Source organism: Acanthochromis polyacanthus, chromosome 2, assembly GCF_021347895.1.
Source record: "Acanthochromis polyacanthus isolate Apoly-LR-REF ecotype Palm Island chromosome 2, KAUST_Apoly_ChrSc, whole genome shotgun sequence".
Taxonomy (NCBI): Eukaryota; Metazoa; Chordata; class Actinopteri; family Pomacentridae; genus Acanthochromis; species Acanthochromis polyacanthus.
In genome coordinates this window covers 19,195,343-19,218,224 of record NC_067114.1, presented here as the reverse complement: position 1 = coordinate 19,218,224, position 22,882 = coordinate 19,195,343, and the positions used below count along the sequence as shown (strand labels likewise).

Here is a 22,882-nt window from a genome sequence, read left to right as displayed (position 1 = left end):
TCAGGGAGCGTGCTGCTGATGAGGATATATCTTTCACTTCTTAGCTGTCACCACCTACAGCATTATGTTGTCACATTGTTATTTTCTGAGGAAAAATTTTAAGGAAATTGTATTTGCTGAGCGGGAAGAAACAACACCTTCTACTGTCCAGCTTCCACTGGAACAGGATTGGTTTCCAGGTAAGTTGTGATGTCACAAATCTTGGCTGGCAGAGAGACACCTACAGCTAAAGACTTAAAGGTGCAAAACTGTGTCTCTTTTCAGCAAATTAATGAAAGTCTAACATGTTCAGAATGTGTCTTTATTTTTTTTTAGCTCAAAATCCTTCAAAGATGGTTCATTTCACCTTAACTGTAAAATCCCTTGTTTGCAGTCCTGTTCTAAATGGGCTGTTTCAGTTGTCTGTGACTTACATGCAGTTGGGCTGCTGCTGTCCACAATCCTTTCAGGAAAATGACTCCCTCTCTGTCTGTGATTGACAGCAAGAACAAAAACACTTTATAGCAACTGATATAGACAGGAATGAGGGTGTGAGACCAGGACTTTCTCACTTAACAATCGTTTTCCACGGGAGCATGACTGGATTCAGGGTACAGCTGTTGTTTTTAACTCGTGCATATGGTGTCGGACATCTTTAGACTCTAGCCATAACTACCTCATCCTCAAACTCATTGAGGAAACAGCTTTGGTCTGCACTATCTGCCACTGTATCACTTTTGCAAGTCTGTTCTTTTGTCATATGCTGTCACTTGTACAGTTTTTGTACATTTTTTTGTAAAGATTTCTATTTCCATTGTTTGCTTCACTATTTAGTTACTTTGAATTCTTATTTTATTTTGTTAACTTATTTGTCTTGTATGTTTAAAAGGGAGAAAGTCATCCAGAATTTTCTTGTACACTGTGTATAATGACAATAAAGCTTCATCTCATCTTATCTTATCTTATCTTATCTTATCTTATCTTATCTACTAGGTTGCTAAAAAAAACATCAGTATGTTAGCCATGCAGATGCAGGAGAGAAACAAACACATGTAAAGACATAACACATGCTGGTTTTAGGTTCCATTAAAGTACAGACAACATGAGGACACAACAGCACAATTTCTCTTAAAGTTTCCACCTGTGGGATTATAATCAAAGCTAATGGTGACATTAGCTGCACTGGCAACTGGGTCTTCAGTCGATCAGATGCTGGGCCTGCATGAAGACTCTTGTGTTCACCCTTGCAGCCAACTACAGGAGTGGCAGTCATAAGTATCTACATATATTAACAGTTTTTATTTTAGAGATACTTCATACTCTGAACATACATCAGAATTAAGGAGTCATCAAAGTCACAAATCCAAGAAAAGTAAAGCCAAATTCTCTGTAATCTTCAGCTGTGTGTCACATTAAACAGAATATTGTTTTTCAAGCAGCTTTGAGTCAGGAAACGACAGCGTTGGTTTTACTGAAGAATCTCACGCAGCGCAGACATCATCCAAACTCTGACTTATTTACTTGGCAGCAGCTGGTGTGAGAGGAGCTGAGGTCAGACCACACCTCGGAGGTTCCTGTTCGCGGTTCTGATTGGTGTTTGGATAAAGGTGGAGCGGCTGCAGCAGCGGCGCCGCAGCTCAACCTGCAGCCTGGACGGACTCAGCATCAAACCTGTGGAAAAGAAGAAGCTTGTTTTCTGCATTCTTTCTGTTTTCTGTATTTTTTTTTATTTAAATACTTGGGGTCCAACATCCTTCTTCTACTTGACGTAAGTAAAAAAAAAAACAACAGCAACAACTGTGCGCTAAGATCCGCATCTTAATTGAAGCACTGTCCTGCTTGTTTGAGAGGAGATCAGCCTGATTTGTTGCATTGTTTAGGTAACATTTCAAATGATGAAGGCTAGCTAGTGTTATTTATAAGTCCGATATTTGTTTGAATAAAATATCATCAGTGCAGCAAGTCAAATTGTGCCTAAGAGGAGCTGCAGATTTGGATAAATCTTGGATTAATCCAGTCTCCTGGACATCCAAGTTCTCCGCGTATTTTGAATGTTTATGGGTGTGGTGCTGATGTTGTTTTATAAAGGGTCATATAAGTTAATTATTTAGGCAGAATTGCATGTATGTGTCTATTTACTGCAGTTTGTATTCAGCTGGAAAACTCTCAAAGAGCCACAACAAAGAAATGATTTGGAGAAAAGAGGAACAAAGTGTAAGAGAGAGAGAGAGATAACTGAAAAAGTAGTGTGTGCTCTTCTGTCTTTATTTGACTTTATTTACATTATGCCATTCAATCAGTTAGATTTATGTCTGTCTATGATAGTTATTCCTATTTATTGCATGTAACTAACTGTAGTTGTCTTATGCAGTCGATCTCACTGCTGTGAATTTTCAAGGCAAACCTGATGCTGATTTGGTTCCAAAGCAAATGGTCCTTTGATTTATGAATGAGGATTAACTCTAATATCCAAATGTTTGATAGTTTAGGCTTCATACAAAGAATCCCTGTGACGTTATTGATGCAGCTGTGCTCTCTTAGTCTCTGTGCACTTACCCTCATATTTGTCATTTCATTTTTGTTTTTGGCTGGATATTTGAGTGTATCTCAAAGAATCTTTTTTATTGCATTAAAAAAAAACTTTCCTTTTGTGATTTATAAATCTGGAGAAATTGAGAATATAATCAGCAGTGTTTCAACGCTAGGAAAATATGCACATGTGGAATTTCTGTCCATGCAATTAAACGGAGCTTCAGTATGTGAGCTCCATGTTTCCAGCTCAGTGCGTATGTGGCTGGCGTATATGCATATTATTTCCTCTTGATGTGCCGCTGTAGGCTATTATTCATTTATGAGTTGTTTGCTGGCCTTTCCCTTGTAGCAAAGATGTGTTCAGTTGATCTGCGTCCACTTCATGGCCCCTGACTCATACGCTTTGTCCCTTGCTGATTCCCTGTTCTTGTTTCACTCTTATTACCAGCGCTGATCTTCACGGTGGATGAGCAGGATGTTTTCTCCTCTGCGAGCTTCAGAAAATGAACACCTCTCTGTGTGACTCTGTAGTGACCATGTATCATCTGGCAGCAGATCACCAAGTCAACGCCAGCAGCAACTGCACCTCGGCCTCCTCCAACTGGACCGCAGGGGGCGACGTGCCGCAGTTGCCCACATTTACAACAGCAGCCAAAGTCAGAGTGATCATCACTTTCATTCTCTGTGGCATTTCTGCCTTTTGCAACCTGGCTGTGCTGCTGGCGGCACGCAGCGATGGGAAAAGAAAATCCCACGTCAGGGTGCTGATTATCAACCTGACGGTGGCTGATTTGCTGGTGACTTTCATCGTGATGCCCGTGGACGCTGTGTGGAACATCACAGTCCAGTGGCTGGCTGGGGACTTTGCCTGCAGGCTGCTGATGTTTCTCAAACTGCAGGCAATGTACTCCTGCGCCTTTGTCACAGTGGTGATCAGTCTGGATAGGCAATCAGCCATCCTCAACCCTCTGGCCATCAATCAGGCCAGAAAGAGGAACAGAGTCATGCTGTCTGTGGCGTGGAGCATGAGTGTAGCGCTCTCAGTCCCTCAGGTAAGGTCTGGTATTCCTGCTGTCAACAAGGGAAGGGCTCAGCACTGAATGTAATTAGATTAGGTTATTTTTTCCAAGTGGTTGCGTCCATGCATAGAAAAACATGGCTACATTCTCTTATCTGATGTCCTTCTTACATTAGTTTAAGCTCTTGCATGAGTATTATAGAGCATTAAATATGCTGTCACTTACAGTCTCTGGTTGATTCAAAATTTCCAAAGAAAAACCTGCTTACAGAATTGCACAAAATGCAGTTTTCATCCCATCCTGTATAAAAGACATGATTATTTCCATCAGAGCTTCTTGCCAACATGTGTCTATTTTAATCAACACCAAAAATTCTTAATCACCATGTGCCAAATTACCGAAGCGAGGACAAAAGTGAACAGTAATTAAGGGGCTATTTACAGAGATTGGTGTGGTTGCGGCTTGTGAGCATACAGGGCCATTTCAAGCTTGAAGAATAATGTGTTTTTATTTTAAATTAATCCTATTATTAGTCTGAACAAATCTCATAGTTTATCCTGGTTACGGGTATCGGATTATGTAGCCCCTGGATAATAGAGCTTATGGCATCATTGTTTTATTGTAAATAACATAAACAATGCACTTTATACATCAGGCACTTTTGCATCTGGGAAATGGGAAATGTTATTTCCTCTCTGTGTTCAGAAACAAAGGAAATTGAATTTTAAATTGGATTTTGACAAATAACCTGCCCTATGTAGGTTTTATTCAACCAACTGCATTTTAATGAGCATCTACTGACATAAACATCATAGATTTAGCTGCAAAGCCAAGTGGAGAGCCCAGTCACTTTGAGGAGGCGATTTGTCAAATTTGCAATCAGATTTGGTCTTTTCACTAGTCTAAAACTAATTAAGACATAAAATGAACACAAAAAGAGAATTGATCATATTAATTATTTCTGTGTGTGTTTTAAATGATTGTCAACTACAGTTGCATGATTATGGGCGCCCTACATGTTCATGAATTTAAAGCAGCGTTCTCAAAGACAGAGGTTCCTAATTTTAGGTTTGGGGCGGCCCAAAGTAGAGGTGAAAGAGGCTCATTGTATAAAAAGAATATTTGTGGTCAGTCCTGCTGGAAGACACTTCAGCGGTGATGCTAAGGGAGTGGGAAAAAAACACTGCCTTTTCACTTTTCCCACGCAGTTATCCTTCCAGTGAAGAGACCTTTATTTTGATTGCTCAGGTTTCTCCAACTTACCCAAGTCTTTACACAATGTTCTACAAATAAAGATTCTGCTGTGCTGCCTGACGAGCTCTGGGGGTCATGAGCCAGAAAAGCTGTGAATCAACGCTCTGAGCGACCTGCCACATTGTGTTGTTCATGTAAACAGGAGATGATCTTTTTACAAAACAAAGACTGGTAGCAGCTATTGTCTTGATTGCAGAAAAATTTAAAAGGCTTTAAAATGTTCTTTAAGACTGTAATATAAAATATGCAATCTCATAGTTAAAAAATTAGATTTATTCAACATATCTGACTTATTTTATTCATTGTACTCGTTTTATTTGTCCTATCCAGCCATACAAATAACTTTGACACTGACAACTTAAAGTGGAATTATTTCTACCGCAGAAACTGTGAAGAAATGTGTAACTTTCAGAATGACTAAATAACGCAAGAGGTAATATAGCCACCATTCCAGATCCTGAAAAGACACCCATAAAAAGATGAAATAACCAAACACATGAAAGTAGCCATAGATTTTATCTCCTAAAACTTTGTAAATAGTGTTCATTTCCCTCCACAGATGTTCCTTTTTCACAATGTGACCATCATCCATCCTGAGAACTTCACTCAGTGCACCACAAGAGGAAGTTTCGTCAGTCACTGGCATGAAACAGCCTACAACATGTTCACTTTTTCCTGCCTGTTCCTGCTCCCACTGGTCATCATGATCACCTGTTACACCAGGATCTTCTGTGAGATCTCCAAACGACTGAAAAAGGACAATTGTAAGTTTAAATCAAATTTGGAGCTCAGTGTGTTCATTTACTTTATGGTACGATAAAACGTAACATTTCAAAATTGACCAGGACCACCCCCTTTCCAGTCCTACTTGAAAAAGTCCCCAGTTTTAAATAAACAGGTTTGTTTGAACCCCTCTCAACCTTACCATATCACATTATAAATGTCTTGCATTTTAATGTCTGTCTTTTGTTTCTGTCTTCTGTTCTGTTCCAAGTGCCCTCTAATGAAGTGTATTTGCGGTGTTCAAAGAATAACATCCCCAGAGCCCGGATGAAGACTCTGAAAATGAGTATTGTGATTGTCTTGTCTTTCATTATCTGCTGGACTCCGTACTACCTGCTGGGCCTGTGGTACTGGTTCTTTCCCGATGACCTGGAGGGCAAGGTCTCCCACTCTCTGACCCACATTCTGTTCATCTTCGGGCTCGTCAACGCCTGCCTGGATCCAGTTATCTACGGCCTGTTCACCATTCACTTCCGAAAGGGGTTCCGGCGGTATTACTGCAAAGCTACCACAGCAACAGACCTGGATAATGACACGGTTATAACTGGGTCCTTCACCGGTGCTGCCAATTCTTTATCGCTGAAAAGAGTGGTAAGCCCTGCCGCCCAGGAGAGGCTGATGCTGTGCGGTGACAACAACAGCAAAACAGAGTCGATGTCAGAAAGGAGCAGCTTTCTAACTGCTGACACTGATGCAGAGAGAGATCAGTCCAGCCCTGAGAGCATCTTATGAGAAGAGCAGAGGGGAGGAGGCCGTCTGAAGGTTTATACTACTGTTATCTATATATAACTATTATTTATTCAGATTTATTCAATATCTGACTGTCTGATGTGTGAGTTTCATCTACATGTCATTTCAGCCTTTCTTAAAATGCTCATGTAGAAAACAAAGATCAGAAATTACTGTCGGCTGGAAAATGAATACATTTATAATTTCTGGAGGAGGGGAAGCTCATAAATATATACATCAATCATTTTATGCTGATATAATGTGACCTGCTGTCATTAAAGAATGATTATGTGTTCTTTAAGTTGTAATTTGTGGCTATCTTGAATTAAATGTATTTACTGAGACCCACAGAGTGAGTGCTGGTTTATTTTTTGATGTTAGAACAAAACTCACAGGTAGCTGCGATTGGAAAAATGTAAATTTGTGTTGGGTAGCAATTACATGGGGTTTCTGTGGAGATTTAGAATGTAAACACACTTCTGTCTCTGTGCTGATGCTCAATAGTAGGATCTCTGTAAGGGGAAATGGAAAGACCATTTCTACCTTGAAATGATGATAAATTGTTGTCATATCTTTCTAAAACAAAGCTCTAGTTCAAAGCAAAGAATAAATCGGATATGTGGGTTCAGGTGCAGCTAGCTCTCGTCCAGTGCCTAAAGAGGATTAGAGGGTGCTCAAATGCTGACAAATGGGAGAGAGGTCTAACTTTGGATGCATCTATTAAACCTGCAATCATCTAATAAACATAGTGTGTGGAGCAATGATTAATGTGCACAGGATCATACAGAAAAATACAGAAAAAAAATTCATGTCTTGCAAAATAATCTATACCTTCTCTGGTAATGAAGACTGTATGCTGTACACGGAGGACTTTGTAGGTCACTTTCCAGGATGAATGCAAACCAGTCATTTTATACTGAGATAAGAAACCAAATCCACTTCCTAAATTGATGTCTTTATCACACATCTTTCATTATTCTATCCAACAGTGTGCCAACAGGACCAGGAAAATGATCTGAATGTTAATTTGTAACCTTATGCTAAATATTTCCAGTTGCTATGGGCTGCAACAAATGATTGTTTTTCTTATTCATTCATCTCCCATTTATTATTTATGTCAAGCAACTGATTCATTGCTGGCATGTACAATGTTAGCAGGAAGTCAGAAATGGTCGTCACAATTTTATTGAAATCAAGGCAAACAATCTTGGCTGGATGAATATTTGTTGTTTGTCGGACAAATGTGTTTATATTACCCACTGTGGTAATCACATCTGAAAGTGGTTTATACCGGCGGATTCATGAGAATCTAAGCTTTCCATCGGCGTATAATGTTTATATAATCACGTTTGCAGTCTTCGGACATTCTTTAAATTCCTATGCAAATTAGTAAGTGTACCGCCGGCGGTACACTGAAGTTTAACGGGTTAAAAATGCTCGAGTTTGCGCTGCAAACTCCCAGCGCAAACTATATACTCCCAGTCCCGCTTGACTTCTCGCTCAGCTTTTGCCTCCAGCATAAGCCCCGGCCACAAAAAACGTCACAATGTTTGTAAACAAATAAAGGGTCTATTGTCCCCATCAGACGCCATGGTCTCTCCGACGGGCAGCTTTACTCTTCAGCCCAATGACACGGTCAAGTATAACGCTGTGCGGACGCGTTCATATGATTGGCTGAACAGTACACCCACCCCCACGTGGGGTGAGTTTTTGTGATTGGCTGAAAGGAGGGAGACATCTGATTGGCTACAGAAACTTCCGTGTTGAAAAAAATGCATTTGTGGATCGAGCTGATGGCAGAGCAGTCTCAAAAAGATTCACACACAAAAGCAGTTTGTGAATGCAGAAATACATTTGTGAACTTTCTTAATTTATTTGTGGATTGCAGTTTACATTTGTGAATCCCAGTTCACATGTGTGAATTCTTCTGTGTGCATTTGTGGATTACAGTTTACATTTGTGAATTCTTCTGTGTGCATTTGTGAATTATGAGACTGTTCTAACTCCATATCATTTATGCTGTTTTGTTTGTGTCTTAGCTTTTGCCAAAGAATGTCTCTTTATTGTAGGGATTAAAAAAATTTGCAAAAAGGACAAATATTACAATGAATTCCAAGGCTCTGGGAATGAAAAAAAGTGCCTTTACAGATTTTTTTTTAATAAAAACAAACCTTTGTAAAGTCTCTGCCTCTGACTGGTTCTTTTCAAAGGTACAAAACTGATTCTGACACATACACATGCCAAGCTCTCTGCATAGAGCACCTGGCCCTTTGGAATCAATTCTCTGTAAAGCTTTATAGAAATTCTAATTAGGCTTTGAAGCAGATATTAAAATCAGTATCAGTATCTGTTTCCATTCACAGAGAGCACCACAGTATGATCTGATATGACCACTGAAAACAAATACAAATGACACGGCAATGCAGATAAATATGTGTTTGCAAAGAATAGCAGAGGCACTGCTATTGGTGGAAAAGAAGTCTGTGAAACGAACACGACTCCCACATGACCGTTCAAGACTTCATTTACGGTTGTGCCAGTAATGTAAGCTCAAATCTTTGAGTCCGCCTATCCTTGACTGTCTTGTCACCCTCATTAAATTCAGACATTGTGTCCCCCCTTTTCTGAATGTGTCAGTGTCATAAAACTGCAGCACTCAACTACACTTGGTTGTTTGGCAAAAAATGACCTTGAAACTGAAAGTGTCTGAATATATTTGCAATTTTATGTATATTACAATTCAAAGTAAAAAAAAAAAAATCCTCTCTACCCTCTCCTTCCTTTTTGGTGTCCTTTGAAAATGACACATGAAACATTCAAAGGCCACAAAAGCAACAAAAGCGAGGCATGACTGAGTTCAAACCAGTCGTAACCAGCCAGAATACAGTTTAGATATGGCCTCCCAGTACCACAGATAAACACACAATGATGTTCACATGACAAATTTGCTATCAGTGTCTGAAATCTGTTTGATTTTACAATAAAATAAAAACTGGAGATTAATTAAGGTGTTGCCGTAGAAAGATCATCCATCAGCTATCAAGAAAAAATATTTCTGCAACTTAATCGCCTTGAAACATACCGACTTATCACACACAAAGTGTTTAACAGTGTGACCCCACCGGGAAGTGAAGCTGAAATCAATAAAGCCTCTGTAAATCAGTTAGTGGATTGAACACTGCTCTGCATGATATATCTTCTATCATCAGTTTATCGGAAGAATATGTCTGTCAGTCTTTTAGAAGACTGTCTTCAGTTGATTCGGATACTTTTTTGTAAATCCTTTTCACTATTTGAATCCATTTCAAAAAACAAAAAGCCATATTCTGCACCGTCTGCAAATATGGCAAAAACTATATATGCATGTAAATTAGCACTGTGAGTCAAGGGGAAACATGCAGTTGGGAATCTTTTTGCAGTAGATGATTTATTGCAGTTCTTCAGGTGGCTGCTGCTCTACTGTTTCTGTTGTAATGTCGCTGCGGTTTCCTGTAGCCGCTCCCATGTCTTTCTTATGTCTTTGTTCCTTTCAGCCGCAGACAGAGCTCTTCACATGAAAACAGAGGAACACCAGGCTACTTCAACATTCAAATGAGAATTGTTTATCAGGAGGTGGAGTGTGCATATTATCTGACTCCTCTTGACAGTAAATGTTCAAAACTACTTAAACATCACACTATATAGATAATAGAGGCAAAAATATACAAACCTTTGCTGGAGGTAGGCATTACAGTTCTCTTGTAGAGTGACGTAGCTCAGTGTTTGCTGTTGTCGCGGAGAGTCTGGATGTGAAACAACATACTGCTGAATGACATCGGACTCTTTGAAACGGAAGATGAAAAGCTGACTCTGGCTGCTGTCCTCAGAAGAAACACTGCAGCTGCTGTCCTGGTCACCTGAGTGAGACGTTACATAATTATGTTCACGTTCTTCATGTCGCCTCACCTGTGACTCTCATTATCAGTACTCTGCTGACAAAAAGATTCTGTGGTGGTTGGGTGTACCTCGTATAAACAGAGTGTGCTGTGTGGTGCTCAGTGCATAAACAGGACTGCAGGGAGTCGTAACCAGATGGATTGTGGGAAGAGTCAAGAAGCACACAGGGGTTTTGTTGATGACATCTTGGAGGAACATTTTTCCATTTCTTTGCAGTACAAGTGACTAGTTGAGGCAAGAAAAATAAGACAGTGAAATGAGTTTAAAATTATATTCCTACATTAGCAGTTCATTCTGTATTTGTCATTAAGAGCTTCAGGGTTCCTACCAAACCCTGTAGAAATGGTACTGGCATAATGACGGATGGCAGGTCTCTGTTGTCTTCTGGCCTGTACAAACACAGGACATGATGTGTGATAATGTTCTGTTTCATACACCGCATAGCCTTCTTGAGTAACATAGCAGGGCAAAAAAGGACAAGATGGAACTTAATTTGTGGAGAAAGCTAGTTGCACACACTACATACGGAAATATGTCAAATTTAAGAAAACCTTTCAATGAGTTGCATTGTGCAGGATTGAGTCCCTCGTCCTGTGGTCACTGTGTGAATTTCTCCACTTTTACACTGCAGTAAAAGATGGACTTTCTCTGCAGCGAAAGTCTCGGAATCATCAGCAGACACAGACCAGTAATCCACAAACTGCATCCTGATGATGGCACTGTTTTCTACTGGAACTCGGACAACGGATAGCGGAGCCCCTGAGGGAAAGACATAGAGAGACTTAGGCCTTAAACATATTTATATTACAAACTTCCAGCAAAAATGATCGCTAGACTGTTGGAGACACACACACCTAACAAATGTTTGTGTATCTTTCCACAAACTGATTCTGCCTCAATTTTGTTTATAGTGAAGTTTTTCTTACTGAAAACCTATATGCATGTCACAGTTAACTTGACAGAATTCACTGGATCACACTAGGTGTGTGTTTGAGGGGTGTTCAATCACTGTTGCACTGAGAAATGCAGACAAAACGCAGTGCTTTTAAAAAAAAAAGTCAGTCAGATGGAAGGAAATTACCTTGTTTTTGGTGGGACTGATAACCACAGTGAGTTAAAGTGATGACATCTTGTTTGATACATGCGTGTTTAAGATATGAAATGACTTCTCTAAATGCAGGCATTTCCTGCTACTTGTGAAAATAATGTTTTGTCATAATTTCAAGCTCTGTGTGAGGTATATTTTATAGAAATATTTATATTTTTGCTTTTGACTACAAGATGTAACAAAGCATTTAGCTTAAAGCCAGACAGTAGCTGGACTGTAGCCACCGTGGCTCCAGTGGTAAACTCAGAAAGCTACAAGCACTTTGTGTTTCATAAGGAAGAAAGATCCAAAAGTCAGCCAACTGACTCATTAATGTCAGTTATTCTGGAGGCTGTCTAAATCACAAGTACCACTGGAGTCGTGGATTGCAAATGTAAAATATGATCAAGGAATTCCTGCCAAGTCATCACACAGAGATTAAACATGCTAAACAGCCTGCATGCTGAGCTTGTACTACACATCCACTAATTTGTAAAATAACAGACTCAGCTGGATTCTTCTCAGTACTTCATTTGACATATTTTCTGGAACTACAGCATTTGTTGTTTGTTGTTTGAGAGTATCCGTTTTGTTTTTCTATTTACAGTTTGATCTTTTGCAGATAAGATGCAGCAAATAAACTATCAAGTTCAAAAGCCTTGATGGGAAGATAAAACACATGGAACACAGTGCTGCAGGAGGCAAATTTGCTTTTTTCTTCCATGGAGTCATACAACAATATCATATACTTAATATTCCTTGTGTAGGTGAGAATAAAATTATGCAGATTGTGTGAAAATTTCAAACGCATAAAACCATGGTGAGTTTTCAGCTATAACCAAACAACTCAGGGGTCATGATGGAATTTAAGATATGCTTCATTATTAGATTTGCTCACCAGACAGCCTGTCCCAGACACACACCAGAGCATCATCAAGGCCCAGAGCTATGTAACGGGTGTATCTACTAACAGCTGAGCAGAGGATTTCCTTTGCATTTGGCCACAACACAGCTGGCATGGACTCCACATCTGCTTCAAAAAGAAGAAAAAGGCTCAAACCCCAAAACTAGATTACACTTATATTGTCCTGTAAAGTATAAAGAAACAAGGCATAGCAGCAACATATTTAAAGATGTGTTTGTGTGCATTCAGTCCGTTAATCTCTAGATGAATAAAATATTCTACCTGCTTTGTTCTTTGGTGCTTTTTGCAGCACATACTGGAGGAGATTCTGGCTGCCACTCCACCACACAGCGACAGCAACGGGCAAACCTGCTGAGAAAAGGTCAGAGATTAAAAATGGAATAATGGTCTCACTTCAACAAGCATTCAAAAAAGCCTGAATAATGAATATGAAGGATGGAATTCAGAGACTTCATTAGACGAAGTATACCAATGTACCTGACAGTCAATGGCGTACATCTTCTTCTTTCAGAATACTTCAATCACTGGAAATTTAAATACAACAGACAAATTGCAACTGCTAGAGAACCCAGCAACACCATTCCTCCATTACAAACCTGGCTGAAAATTTGCTTCACTGGAACCAGGAAAGTGCCCACAAGGCAGAAGAAAGTGCTGGGTGCACCGTCTGAAAAACATTCCATGTAATTAATAGGAGGACTTTGAACCAAAAATTAAATTAAAAATGAATTAAACGAAGTCATGCAAAGACTTTAAAGTGTACATCCACAACAGAACTACCAAAGCAGCTGAGTTCTGAAATGCTGATTGTATTTGCATCATTACTGCACCTTGGGCTTTCATTTGCTTCCTTTGTTTTTCCTGTTTCGGCATTGAAAGATGACTTCTGCCACTGACGACTGCTTCTCATGATGACGTCCAGAGCCAAACAGCGTGTCAAATAGTCTGTCGTCTGTGAGACTTCAGGTGGACCACTGAATGCCCTTCCTGCAAACAGCAGCAATATGCAAGTGTACTGACTCAGCTGCATTCTTAACTTGGAATTTGTGTTCCATCTTATTTGTTTACCTCAGTTTGCGGAAGCAGATGGAATGACAGAAACACATACAGACACACAAACCTCTGCATCTACACATACACATCTGTTCAGTTGATATATCGCACACTACAGTTTTAATACAATCCTGCTATAGTTAAAGTTATACCTATGGGAATTTTGGGTGGCTTGATTTTGATCATCACTGTAACTGGAGACCATTTCACATCCACATCTCCAGATGAGTTTGGATCCTGCGAAAGAAAAAAAACAAAAATAAAGTTTGTAAAAAATGTATGTGGTAGCATTAAAAATATTATACGTACGGAAAACAAGGAAGAAAAACTGAGAAAATGTGATATATGTTTGCCAGCTTGGTCAGTTTCTAATGAAAGCAAAATGATAAGAAAATGGACTGAAGCTTGGTGGCAAGAAAACCAAAGACAGGCAGTAAGATGCCGAATACAGAGTCCACCTGTTTCTTTGATAATGCCCTTTCTAACTCTTCCAGCCAGACTGCTGATGGGAAGTGATAGATCTCAAGCCAAACAGCATCATTGCCTAGTAAGAGATATGAAATTCATGTGATTCAGTATTTTGAAGTGGTCTTTTTAATTAAAATTACACAAAAAAAAAGCTTAAACTGAAGTCTTTACTCACAGCTAAGTGATGCTGCTCCATAATGCCCTCCTTCATGTAGTTCAAACGTCAGACAAATGCTCCTTTTGTTGATATCTTCCTAATATTTAAATGACTAGAAGTTACTTTTCTTTTCTTCTCACATACAGGATTATATTAAAATAAAATAAAATAATTCTGTTAGTACAAACATTACATTTTGCAACAACAACGACTGATGTGATGATACGCACCATGACGTTAATAACATCAAGGAGGTGAATGGTGTCAAAGTGATGTGCAAAGACTCTGGCAACACCTGCAGCGACATAAGTATGACAACATATTTTAAATAAAGAACCTGTTGGCATACTTTCTGAAAAACCTATGTAAGTTCCAGTTTCCTGTCCTCTAAATCATAGGTGTTTGTTACAGCAATATTTTGTAACTTCAGGATCAAGCTAGTGCATTTCAAGCACACAAATAAATGTCAATCTATATTAAATCTATGAAAATCCAACTCTCCACACAGGTTGAATACAGAAGATGGGTGATCGATGATGCAGAAACTGAAGACAAGAAGGTGTCTGATCAGAGTGCACCAGTGCACTACTCACCCATATCATCAACAGTACCAAGCAGATAGGTCATTTCACCTATTCTGGACATTTGAACAGATGTAATTTCCAGGCTGTCCTGCAGCCACTCTGAAACACAGATCAAAGAAGATGCGCACCACACAGACAAGCCTCGGGAGTGACCCAGACCGAGGAACCTGCCATCTTCTGAGCATGCAAGGCAGTTGGTGTTCTCCGGAAGCTAACGGATGAAGCACAGGAATCCATAAATAATACCGACTTCTAAAGAGAATCACACTTTTGTATTGTTGGGTTCTTCTCCTTACTGAAACGAATTGTGTATTTTTTATTCAATAATCTATTATCATTGAAGCAACAGAAAGTAGCAGCTTTGTGTCGCTGTAAAGCCGATACAAATAATCTTGACTTGATTCGACATGAAATAATCTACAGTTTAATCAGACTGTAGCGAGAAGGTTTGTTAAGAATTTGACATCTCTGTAATGAAGCCTGTACCTGTGTGACAGGACGCAGTTCCAAAGTGGGGGTTTTCTCTCGCAATTGGTCTGTTTTGTAAGTCGCTTCCATTTGTTGTTTACTTTTTGGGGGTGTACCTGGACATAACATCAGCAAGAACATGACAATTTTACACAAAGTAATTTGAACTTGATGAAACACTACAATAGTTACTAAAGCACATGTCGATAATCTGCAGGAGCTGTCATTAAAAAATTTTTTTCTTTGTTGTCAAGACAGCTCTTATTTCAAGTAGTATACACAGTGGGAATGGAAGTTACCTTTAACTTTAGTAAAAGTATCAGCAAATAAATAATAAATACTCCAAGTCATTTGCAGTTTTGAAGTAAATATGCATAAATTAAATTGACACTTAAAGATAGAAAAATAAAATCACGCAGAATGGTCCTTTTCATCGTGATACTATACATTTGATATACTGAATATTATTATTGTGTTCACGTTAGAGCAGAGCGTAATACTTCATAAATTCTATCCAAATGCAAGGTATTTAACAAGCATGCTGTGCCTATATACAAGTCCACGAGTGTTTCATATGTATAACTAACTGTACAGTAACAAATACTGACTCAGCCTTTGTTGACAGTTTCATTATTACTTCTGACAAAGGAGCTCATCTTTACACTTCAATTTACTGCCAAACAGTAAAGGGGTTTTAGTGGATAAGAAACAGCTGAGACTGGAGACAAAAATATAAAGCTTAAAAGGCTGTGCCAGTAATTTCAATCTGGCACAACGTGAAAACACAGAGCAGCTTGTAAGCTAACGCTAACGCTAACAAGAGTTTATTCCAGCTAAACACGCGCGTATAGAAACCAGCAAAGGTGAACTCACAGTGATCGTAGTACGGTCAGTTGTTAATTAAAAAAAATCACCCCGAAATACTTTTCTAGGGTATTTAAAAAAAAAAGAAAAGTCATTATTATTCTTACCTGGTTACTGTGGCCCAACTTACGATGAATTCTGAAAGGTGCTACCATGAGCTTGATGTTTCACGGTCGTCATGACAACAGCATGTCACATGATCAACCTGTCCGTGCGCCATAGCTGCAGGTTCTGAGCATGCACATTTTTTTTCTGTCTATCCGTACAAATTACCCTTCTTTGTCCTGGAACTGCGGCCGCAAAACTAATTGATTTCAGAGATAGAAGATCGTATGTTATTTTTAAATTAAAAAAAACACTGCCGATCTCTTAAACACAAGCTGTTATTACACAACAAACAAAAAACAAACTATCTTTACTTTGTAGTTACAGTAGCCACAGATTGTATAAAAAGGTTTTCAGTCTGTGCCTTGCTTCTGAGTGTGCTGGAAGTTTTGCCTGTTTAAGAGATTTTTTTTCTCTCTGTCTACTTTCCCCAAAGAGCTTGCACAAAAGAAATACTTAGAATTTGTTGTTTTTTTAAAATATATATTCAAAGGTATTCACCTTACTTTGTGAAATACCTTGAGATGACTGATGTTCTAAAATAGACATATTAAAAAGACTAAATTGAACTGAATTTCAAGAAAAGTTTAAGTTTCCTGTGTAAATAAATGATCTGCTTCAGGTTGAAATTTGTACACCTTCTAAACAAGTTAACATGGTTGTCTGTACAGCTGTCATGAAGCACACTGTTTGGTTATGTGACATGATGTCAATGCTCCTATGCTTTGGTGAGCCCTGTCAACCATGTAACCAACGCTGATTGCTATGTCCAAAGATAGACTGTGTATCATACAAGAAGACAGTCAGTTAGACATGTCAATACAACATGTCAGTGTGTCAGCAACGCAGTGTTTATTTCCATTTGGGTCCTATCTCATTGTGGTTAGGATGCTGTCACGAAGAAATGACTTCCAATATCTATTAAACCTGAGCTGTTGGGAGATCATTGCAGGAGATCAATATATGTAATTGAAGGCTTTGTTTCTCAGTTCACATCCCCTCCAAATTCAGGGGAATCAATAGAGAAATATGACCCCACCTAATACATCAAAGCACAGTTGTATAATGAAGAACTCTCAGTAGATTATCTTCCATCATTTTAGCGTATAAGCTGTGACAGCGGACATTAAACCATCTAATTTTAAACAAGTTTCCAGATATAAATGCTGGGTTTTTACACTTTCAAATATTTAAGACAGGCAGCTTGCTAAACTGTTGGTAAAAGGATTTTAGTCTAGATTCTCCTCAGACATTTCCAAGGGTGGTTCATTAGTTTCTCTAATGAAATTAACAGAAAACTCAAATCTACTGAAGCATAAACCTTTACCAATAGATTTTTCTTCACAACCTGACAACATAAAAGTCTAATACACCTGTCCTTGATTTTATGTTCTTCCATGGTTACAACTGTATATGAGATCTTTAACCAACGTCTGCTGGGTTTTTAACAAGTATGACTAATGTTACAACAAATGAAGCCATCCAGTTTTGCACTGAGCTACATGCAGAACACTTTGAAATTACAGAAAAAAATATGAATGATCGCTCGCTGTGTGATCTGCATTACCTGCGGAGAAAATTCAAAGAGCAATTCAGCAAAGAAAGCATAAAACCTTGCAGGGAAAGATTTCTTTGATGTTTTATTTCATTGAACTTTGCACAAGAAAACAAGAGAAAATATACATTTGCAAAATGCAGTTCATAATGCATACACTTCTGTCCGATTCCTCTGAAACGAAGGTCCTCCTGCAGCAGGTGTGCTGTACATAAAAGCACCTACTGTGAAGTACACACTGGTACCTTGTATTAAAAAAAAAAAACTTTGCCAACCTGTTATTGGAGCTTTTGATTACCACCCAGAACCCACCCAATGACATTATTTTTTGCCTTCAGAATACTCAACAATTGAAAATCATTTAGTCTGACAAATTATGGTTCTCAATCACTTGAAACTATTATTCTTTCCCCCAGGAAACCTTCTCATAATTACCGCCCACTTCTTACTTTTAAAAGGGACCTTTTTGGGCTCGAAATACGTCAGAATCCACTGAGGACACCATTTCAATCAAAGTACTTCAAATGTTTGAGGGTCAAATGGAAAAACTGTAAGCAGTATAAACATGAATGTAATTCTCATGATGAATACCTGAACATAGACGTCAACGATGATTAAAAAAATGAAAAGGGAAAAAAAAGTACCAGAAGGATTACAAATGCAAGTGAAGAGTAAGGTGTGTCATTATGGCTGATCAAACTGTGCACTAAACATTTAGTAAATTGCAATATGAATACAGGAAGCCACAGTTGGCGTTCATTGAAACAGTTTAAAATGTAACAGCAGTAATATAAGGCAGGTAACACGTGTGTGTGTGTGTGTGTGTGTGTGTGTGTGTGTGTGTGTGTGTGTGTGTGTATAATGACTCCTCCTTGACACTGGCAGTATGAAGAATTTGTTGCATAAAAAGCAAAAATCTTAAGGCTTCTATGTCATTGACTGCATGTTGACATTCAGAGCAAAAACTGAAACCACAATGAACAATTACAATCGGAATGGGCACTGATTATTAACTGGAAACTGAAGGTGATGAGATCCAAACACCACGACTAGCCACGGTGTCAAAAATGCACACATTGTACCAGCATGACTGTGTTTTTTTTCCCCCTGAAAATCTACTATTCAGAGATGATTTTGAAATCCTCCACTGCACACTATAAAGGCCCCAATTTAGTGTGGCCCCTCATTTAATATCAAAATTCCTAAATGAGGATCCGACAGTCGAATAAGTAACCCAAAACTGCAGTGCAATATAATCGTTGAAGTACCACCATGCCTTGTGCCTTACAATACCAGTCTCTGATACGGTTTCTATCTCCCTTTATAGTGTACAAGTGAATAATTTCAAACACAGTGGCAGATAACCGCTCACCTGAGGCCTTCATTTTCAGCGTTAAAGCAGTCATATTAAGAGGCCTTTTGGGGCAGCTTTAACACAGACTCTCCACAACTGTGTCAAGACAAGAGACAAAACACACAATATATTATGTCACCTTTCATCTATTCACAACCTCTCCCACCTTCCTCCCCCTGCTGCTTGGATACAAACACTTTGGTCAAACAAGACCGGACGCTACAAGCTGAGGAGACCAGCGGCACAGGATAGAAGGGAAACAAAATGGCTTCAAAATAAATACATCAGTAGTTCTATGCAAAAAAGACACAAAGACACTTCTTTCCAGTAGGTTAAAATACTTTAAAACTAGATTTGCTGCGTGATTAACAAGCTCTGTGTATTTTGGTCCATTCACCAAGTGTTGAAAAGAAAGGGAGTGTGATTAATAAATACTTTAGACAAACTCAAGTGCATTTGGGAGACGCAGATACCTCGGCTTATTGCAGCAGGTTCTATATGAACCTGTAAGTCTTGAAATTTTCAACCAGTTGATTCACTTTCCTGTTTTTGCTCACTGGATTCAGCTACTTTAAAAAGGATTCTGAAATGAGTGGAAACAAACTAACCAGATAAACCGAGCAGGATCATCCTCTCACTGGCTGTATTGGAAAATATCTTCACTCTAATACATCATTGTGTCTATTATTTTGTTCAGCCAAGTGGTGAAGTCATTCCACTTGATCCCAGCGTAGAATAAACTTCATTTAAGTTTCTGCTGCAGTTTCAAACTTGTCTTGCTTCGTGCTGAAACTGTGAGGGAAACTGCAGTGGGAAGAAGTGGAATCATTTCAACCCATTTGCATAATAATACATGACACCTAAATCTGAGATGAAATGACTAAATATATATCAGTTTTTTTTTGCAGTGAGCGGCTTCACTCATTTATTATAAATGAAGCCACTTTGATATGGAATTGAAAACCACTTCCTCTTTTATGTTGCTTATTGAAATCTTGAAATGTATAAATAAAAGAAAAGAGGAAAAACTGCCGGAAGGAATGTTTGAGTACACAAGGGTGAAAAACAAAGTGAATAAGTTAAAGTCTTTACTAGCTTTGACATATTTCTATCAAAATGGCTTACACTGACTCTGGCTTTAATAAGGCTCACGTTTTGTTGCCTCTCTCCCTTGGATTTTTCACATCAAAACTCTCTTAAGGAATGATAACTTTAGAACAAACAGGCTTAAAAGACCAGAATGAAATCTGCTATTGATATAATATCATTAGTGCTCACAGCATCGTTCATGGTCCAAGCAGAATCTGTCTGTGTTGATGGCCGCAGTTTCATCGCTTTCATGTAAAAACACTTCCCAGGGGGGCACCGTCTGAAAAGAATCAGAGCCGATGCTACGAAGACGCTTTACAGACATCATAGTCTATGATGAGCTGTTTGATGTACGACAGTTTCTCATGGAGGTACTCGCAGCGTTTCTTTTCTTCCCGATAGCCAGGGAACTTCTGTGGAGAGATGAGACAGTGTTAATAAAAGAGGTTCAGACTATTGCACTTATTATTCACATTAAGCTCCACAGATTGCTCTTAATATCTGAAGATGTGAACTGATGACAAGTAAACATGTGGAAATAATAAACAGAGCAGAGTGCAACTTCCCCAAAGCCCTTCCTAACCCTATGAAGCCCGTTATTGTTCATGTCACCTTTTTATCTACTGTGGACTCATTTTTTACTCCAACATAAAGTACTGCACGTCCATGAAATAACTATGGCTAGAAGTAGAAAAAAAACTCAAAAACGTCTTTTGCGCAGTATGACCCAATTATAATGCCATAAATCATAAAAAAAAGGAAAAACGAAAGTTTGATTTCTTTGATTAGGATGAAAAAACCTGCAATCATAACATTTTTCCAAGTGCCTCCAGGAGTTGTGGATACTAGAAAGAAATGGTGACTTCACATACAATAGACACGTCATGAGTTCGAGCTGCTCTTATTAATCGCAGCCTGCAGTTCTGAAAATTCCTCAGATTTTTGTCGCCTTACTAACAGTCATAAAAATTCTGATTTGTTTGCTTTCCACAGAAAATAGTTGGAGCAAATCAGATTTCAAATGAGGCATACAATAGTGTGATTCTGATGATTATGACAACATAAGACTTAAAATTTGGATAACTTTCCAGATGCCATGACAGATCATCCATGATTATTTCAAGGACCTTTAGAGAATTGAAAATCCAACGAGTGTTTCTGTTTTTACAGTTTTTTATTTCTGATAAGATGTGTATTTTAAGAGATTTTTTAAAAGATAAAATACCCACTGGCAAGTTTTGGGGTTCAGATGGTTAAACTAATGCCACCATATAACGTATAAACTCTTAAGTACTGACACTCTCACCAACCATAAACACGTTTTAAGTAAACAATGTTAATATGTGAACTCTGGAGAAAAATTCAGGAGTGAGCTAAACTTTTATAAGATTTAACCTCTTCAAACTATATTTTGTGATATGACAGTCCAGTTATTGAAGCCATACATGTAAGGATTCACATCTTAAAGCATAATTCCACATTTATTTTACTTCATGCTGTTCATATTGCTTTCTGTATAAATGTTAAGGAACGACAACCAAACTATGTCATCCCGATGTGAACAACTAAAACAATCTGTCATTCAAACAGTAAGAGATAGTGATAACCAATGTACCAAGGAGGAGTTTATCTCAAACTGCAGCTACTTGGTACAATCTTGTTTATTGAATTTCTTGTTTCAGTGGATTCACAGTACTTAAAAATATCCTGGTCTCCTAACGGGAAGCGATGAAAAAATCCACACACATCATCAATACACAACAAAACAACTCACTTCAATGTTTGACTCACCTTCCGATACTTGTTGTACTTTTCTAGTATTTGGTCTTCCATTATCTAAATAGTACAAAGCACAAATCATGAAATAGCTTAGAATAATTCAGCTGCACAGAATAATCTCTTAATTCAGCACCGTGTGCCATGATTCAGATCAGATGCGTATATGTACCTTGTATTCTTGTGTGCCGGGGGAGAGGCTCTTGATCTTAGATCCGAGTTGAACAAACATGTGAGTTATGGTGGCGATGCGGGAATGGAGATCTTTGTATTCATCATACTCGGCACAGAAATCCTCCTGGTACCTCTGACGCTGCTCCGAGCTCTTTATTGTGCCGTATGTCCTACCAGGAGAAACAGACAAACGCAGTCAGTGATGATGGACTTTCAGTGTTTTCAGTGTCGTCTTACATAACAGATGAAGCTACAAAGACACCCTGCTTTGTCTGAATTATGTCCTTCAGATGTGCAGTCATTACAATCTTTTTTCATTCACAACCACCTTTTCTAGATTTTATTTTCTTGTTCTGTAGTACCTCTTTTTGACACAGGATGGCAGCACAAGGCCACAATGTTGTGCAGCTACACAATTCACTCTTCATCCCCTCAGTCTTTCTTTCTCATCCACATTATGTAACAAAAGCAATACTAGAAACCTAAAGCAGTGACACCACATGGAACAACGAATTTGAAACAAGTTTACACTCACAGCACGTAATCTGGCTTCTCCTCAGAGGCCACAGCATTTGCGATGTCAGGATCTGAAGCAGAAACACAGTCATGGAGAAAATGACATTAGCTCGAGTGGAGTCGATACAGTCGTCCACGTGACACTTTGTCATTGTCTGAATGTTAAGCAATGTGTTTTTGTTTGTGCTGAAAGCCACAGTCTGAGTGCGTGTTTGTGCGTGTGTCCGCCTGCCTCTGTGCAGACGAGCTAAGAGCTGGTGGGTGTCAGGAGACCTCTCAGCTCAGAGACCCAATGCACCGCTCAAGATGTTGTTGAGTCAGTCAGCCACATAACACAGTGAGGACTCAAGAGGGTGAGCATCAGGGAGCAAACACAGCCATGCTTATTAGATAACACTGTACAAATGTACCAGCAGGCTGCCAGACACACGGTCACTCAGAGCGACCTCACACACAATTACCACTGGTCAGAGTA

At 38.8% G+C, this 22,882-nt stretch overlaps 3 protein-coding genes across 5 annotated transcripts in view; 1 reads left to right on the top strand and 2 right to left on the bottom strand.

Annotated features, from left to right (window-relative positions):
• Positions 1–294: 294 nt before the first annotated feature.
• On the bottom strand, positions 295–16,021 carry wdr93 (WD repeat domain 93). 3 transcript variants are annotated; one of them, XM_051944830.1, is made up of 16 exons: positions 15,946–16,021; positions 14,993–15,090; positions 14,516–14,717; positions 14,153–14,217; positions 13,941–14,019; positions 13,756–13,841; positions 13,450–13,534; positions 13,075–13,231; positions 12,841–12,911; positions 12,506–12,592; positions 12,218–12,352; positions 10,784–10,991; positions 10,561–10,621; positions 10,301–10,457; positions 10,006–10,192; positions 295–1,650 (listed from the first exon to the last, which is right to left on the bottom strand). In XM_051944830.1, the coding sequence occupies exons 2-16, from the start codon at positions 15,062–15,064 to the stop codon at positions 1,617–1,619; spliced, it is 1,686 nt and encodes a 561-aa protein (XP_051800790.1). In that variant the 5' UTR covers positions 15,065–15,090; positions 15,946–16,021; the 3' UTR covers positions 295–1,616. The 3 variants fall into 3 exon arrangements, with proteins under 3 accessions (XP_051800790.1, XP_022055225.1, XP_051800789.1); XM_022199533.2 differs by lacking the exon at positions 295–1,650 and adding an exon at positions 8,146–9,843; XM_051944829.1 differs by lacking the exon at positions 295–1,650 and adding an exon at positions 8,146–9,843 and having other exon boundaries at positions 12,218–12,349.
• On the top strand, positions 1,613–6,640 carry LOC110954831 (putative gonadotropin-releasing hormone II receptor). Its single transcript, XM_022199552.2, has 4 exons — positions 1,613–1,747; positions 2,960–3,563; positions 5,344–5,548; positions 5,779–6,640. The coding sequence occupies exons 2-4, from the start codon at positions 3,015–3,017 to the stop codon at positions 6,297–6,299; spliced, it is 1,275 nt and encodes a 424-aa protein (XP_022055244.1). The 5' UTR covers positions 1,613–1,747; positions 2,960–3,014; the 3' UTR covers positions 6,300–6,640.
• Positions 16,022–17,566: 1,545 nt separating the features above from the next.
• The window catches only part of LOC110954833 (RNA polymerase II elongation factor ELL-like), a 31,390-nt gene continuing 26,074 nt past the window's right edge, over positions 17,567–22,882 (bottom strand). Inside the window, exons 9-12 of the mRNA XM_022199553.2 lie at positions 22,427–22,478; positions 21,890–22,061; positions 21,733–21,777; positions 17,567–20,354 (exon numbers count right to left, since the gene is read on the bottom strand). Coding sequence (XP_022055245.2) covers positions 20,244–20,354; positions 21,733–21,777; positions 21,890–22,061; positions 22,427–22,478 — 380 coding nt within the window. The 3' untranslated portion in view covers positions 17,567–20,243. The remainder of the gene's footprint in view (positions 20,355–21,732; positions 21,778–21,889; positions 22,062–22,426; positions 22,479–22,882) is intronic.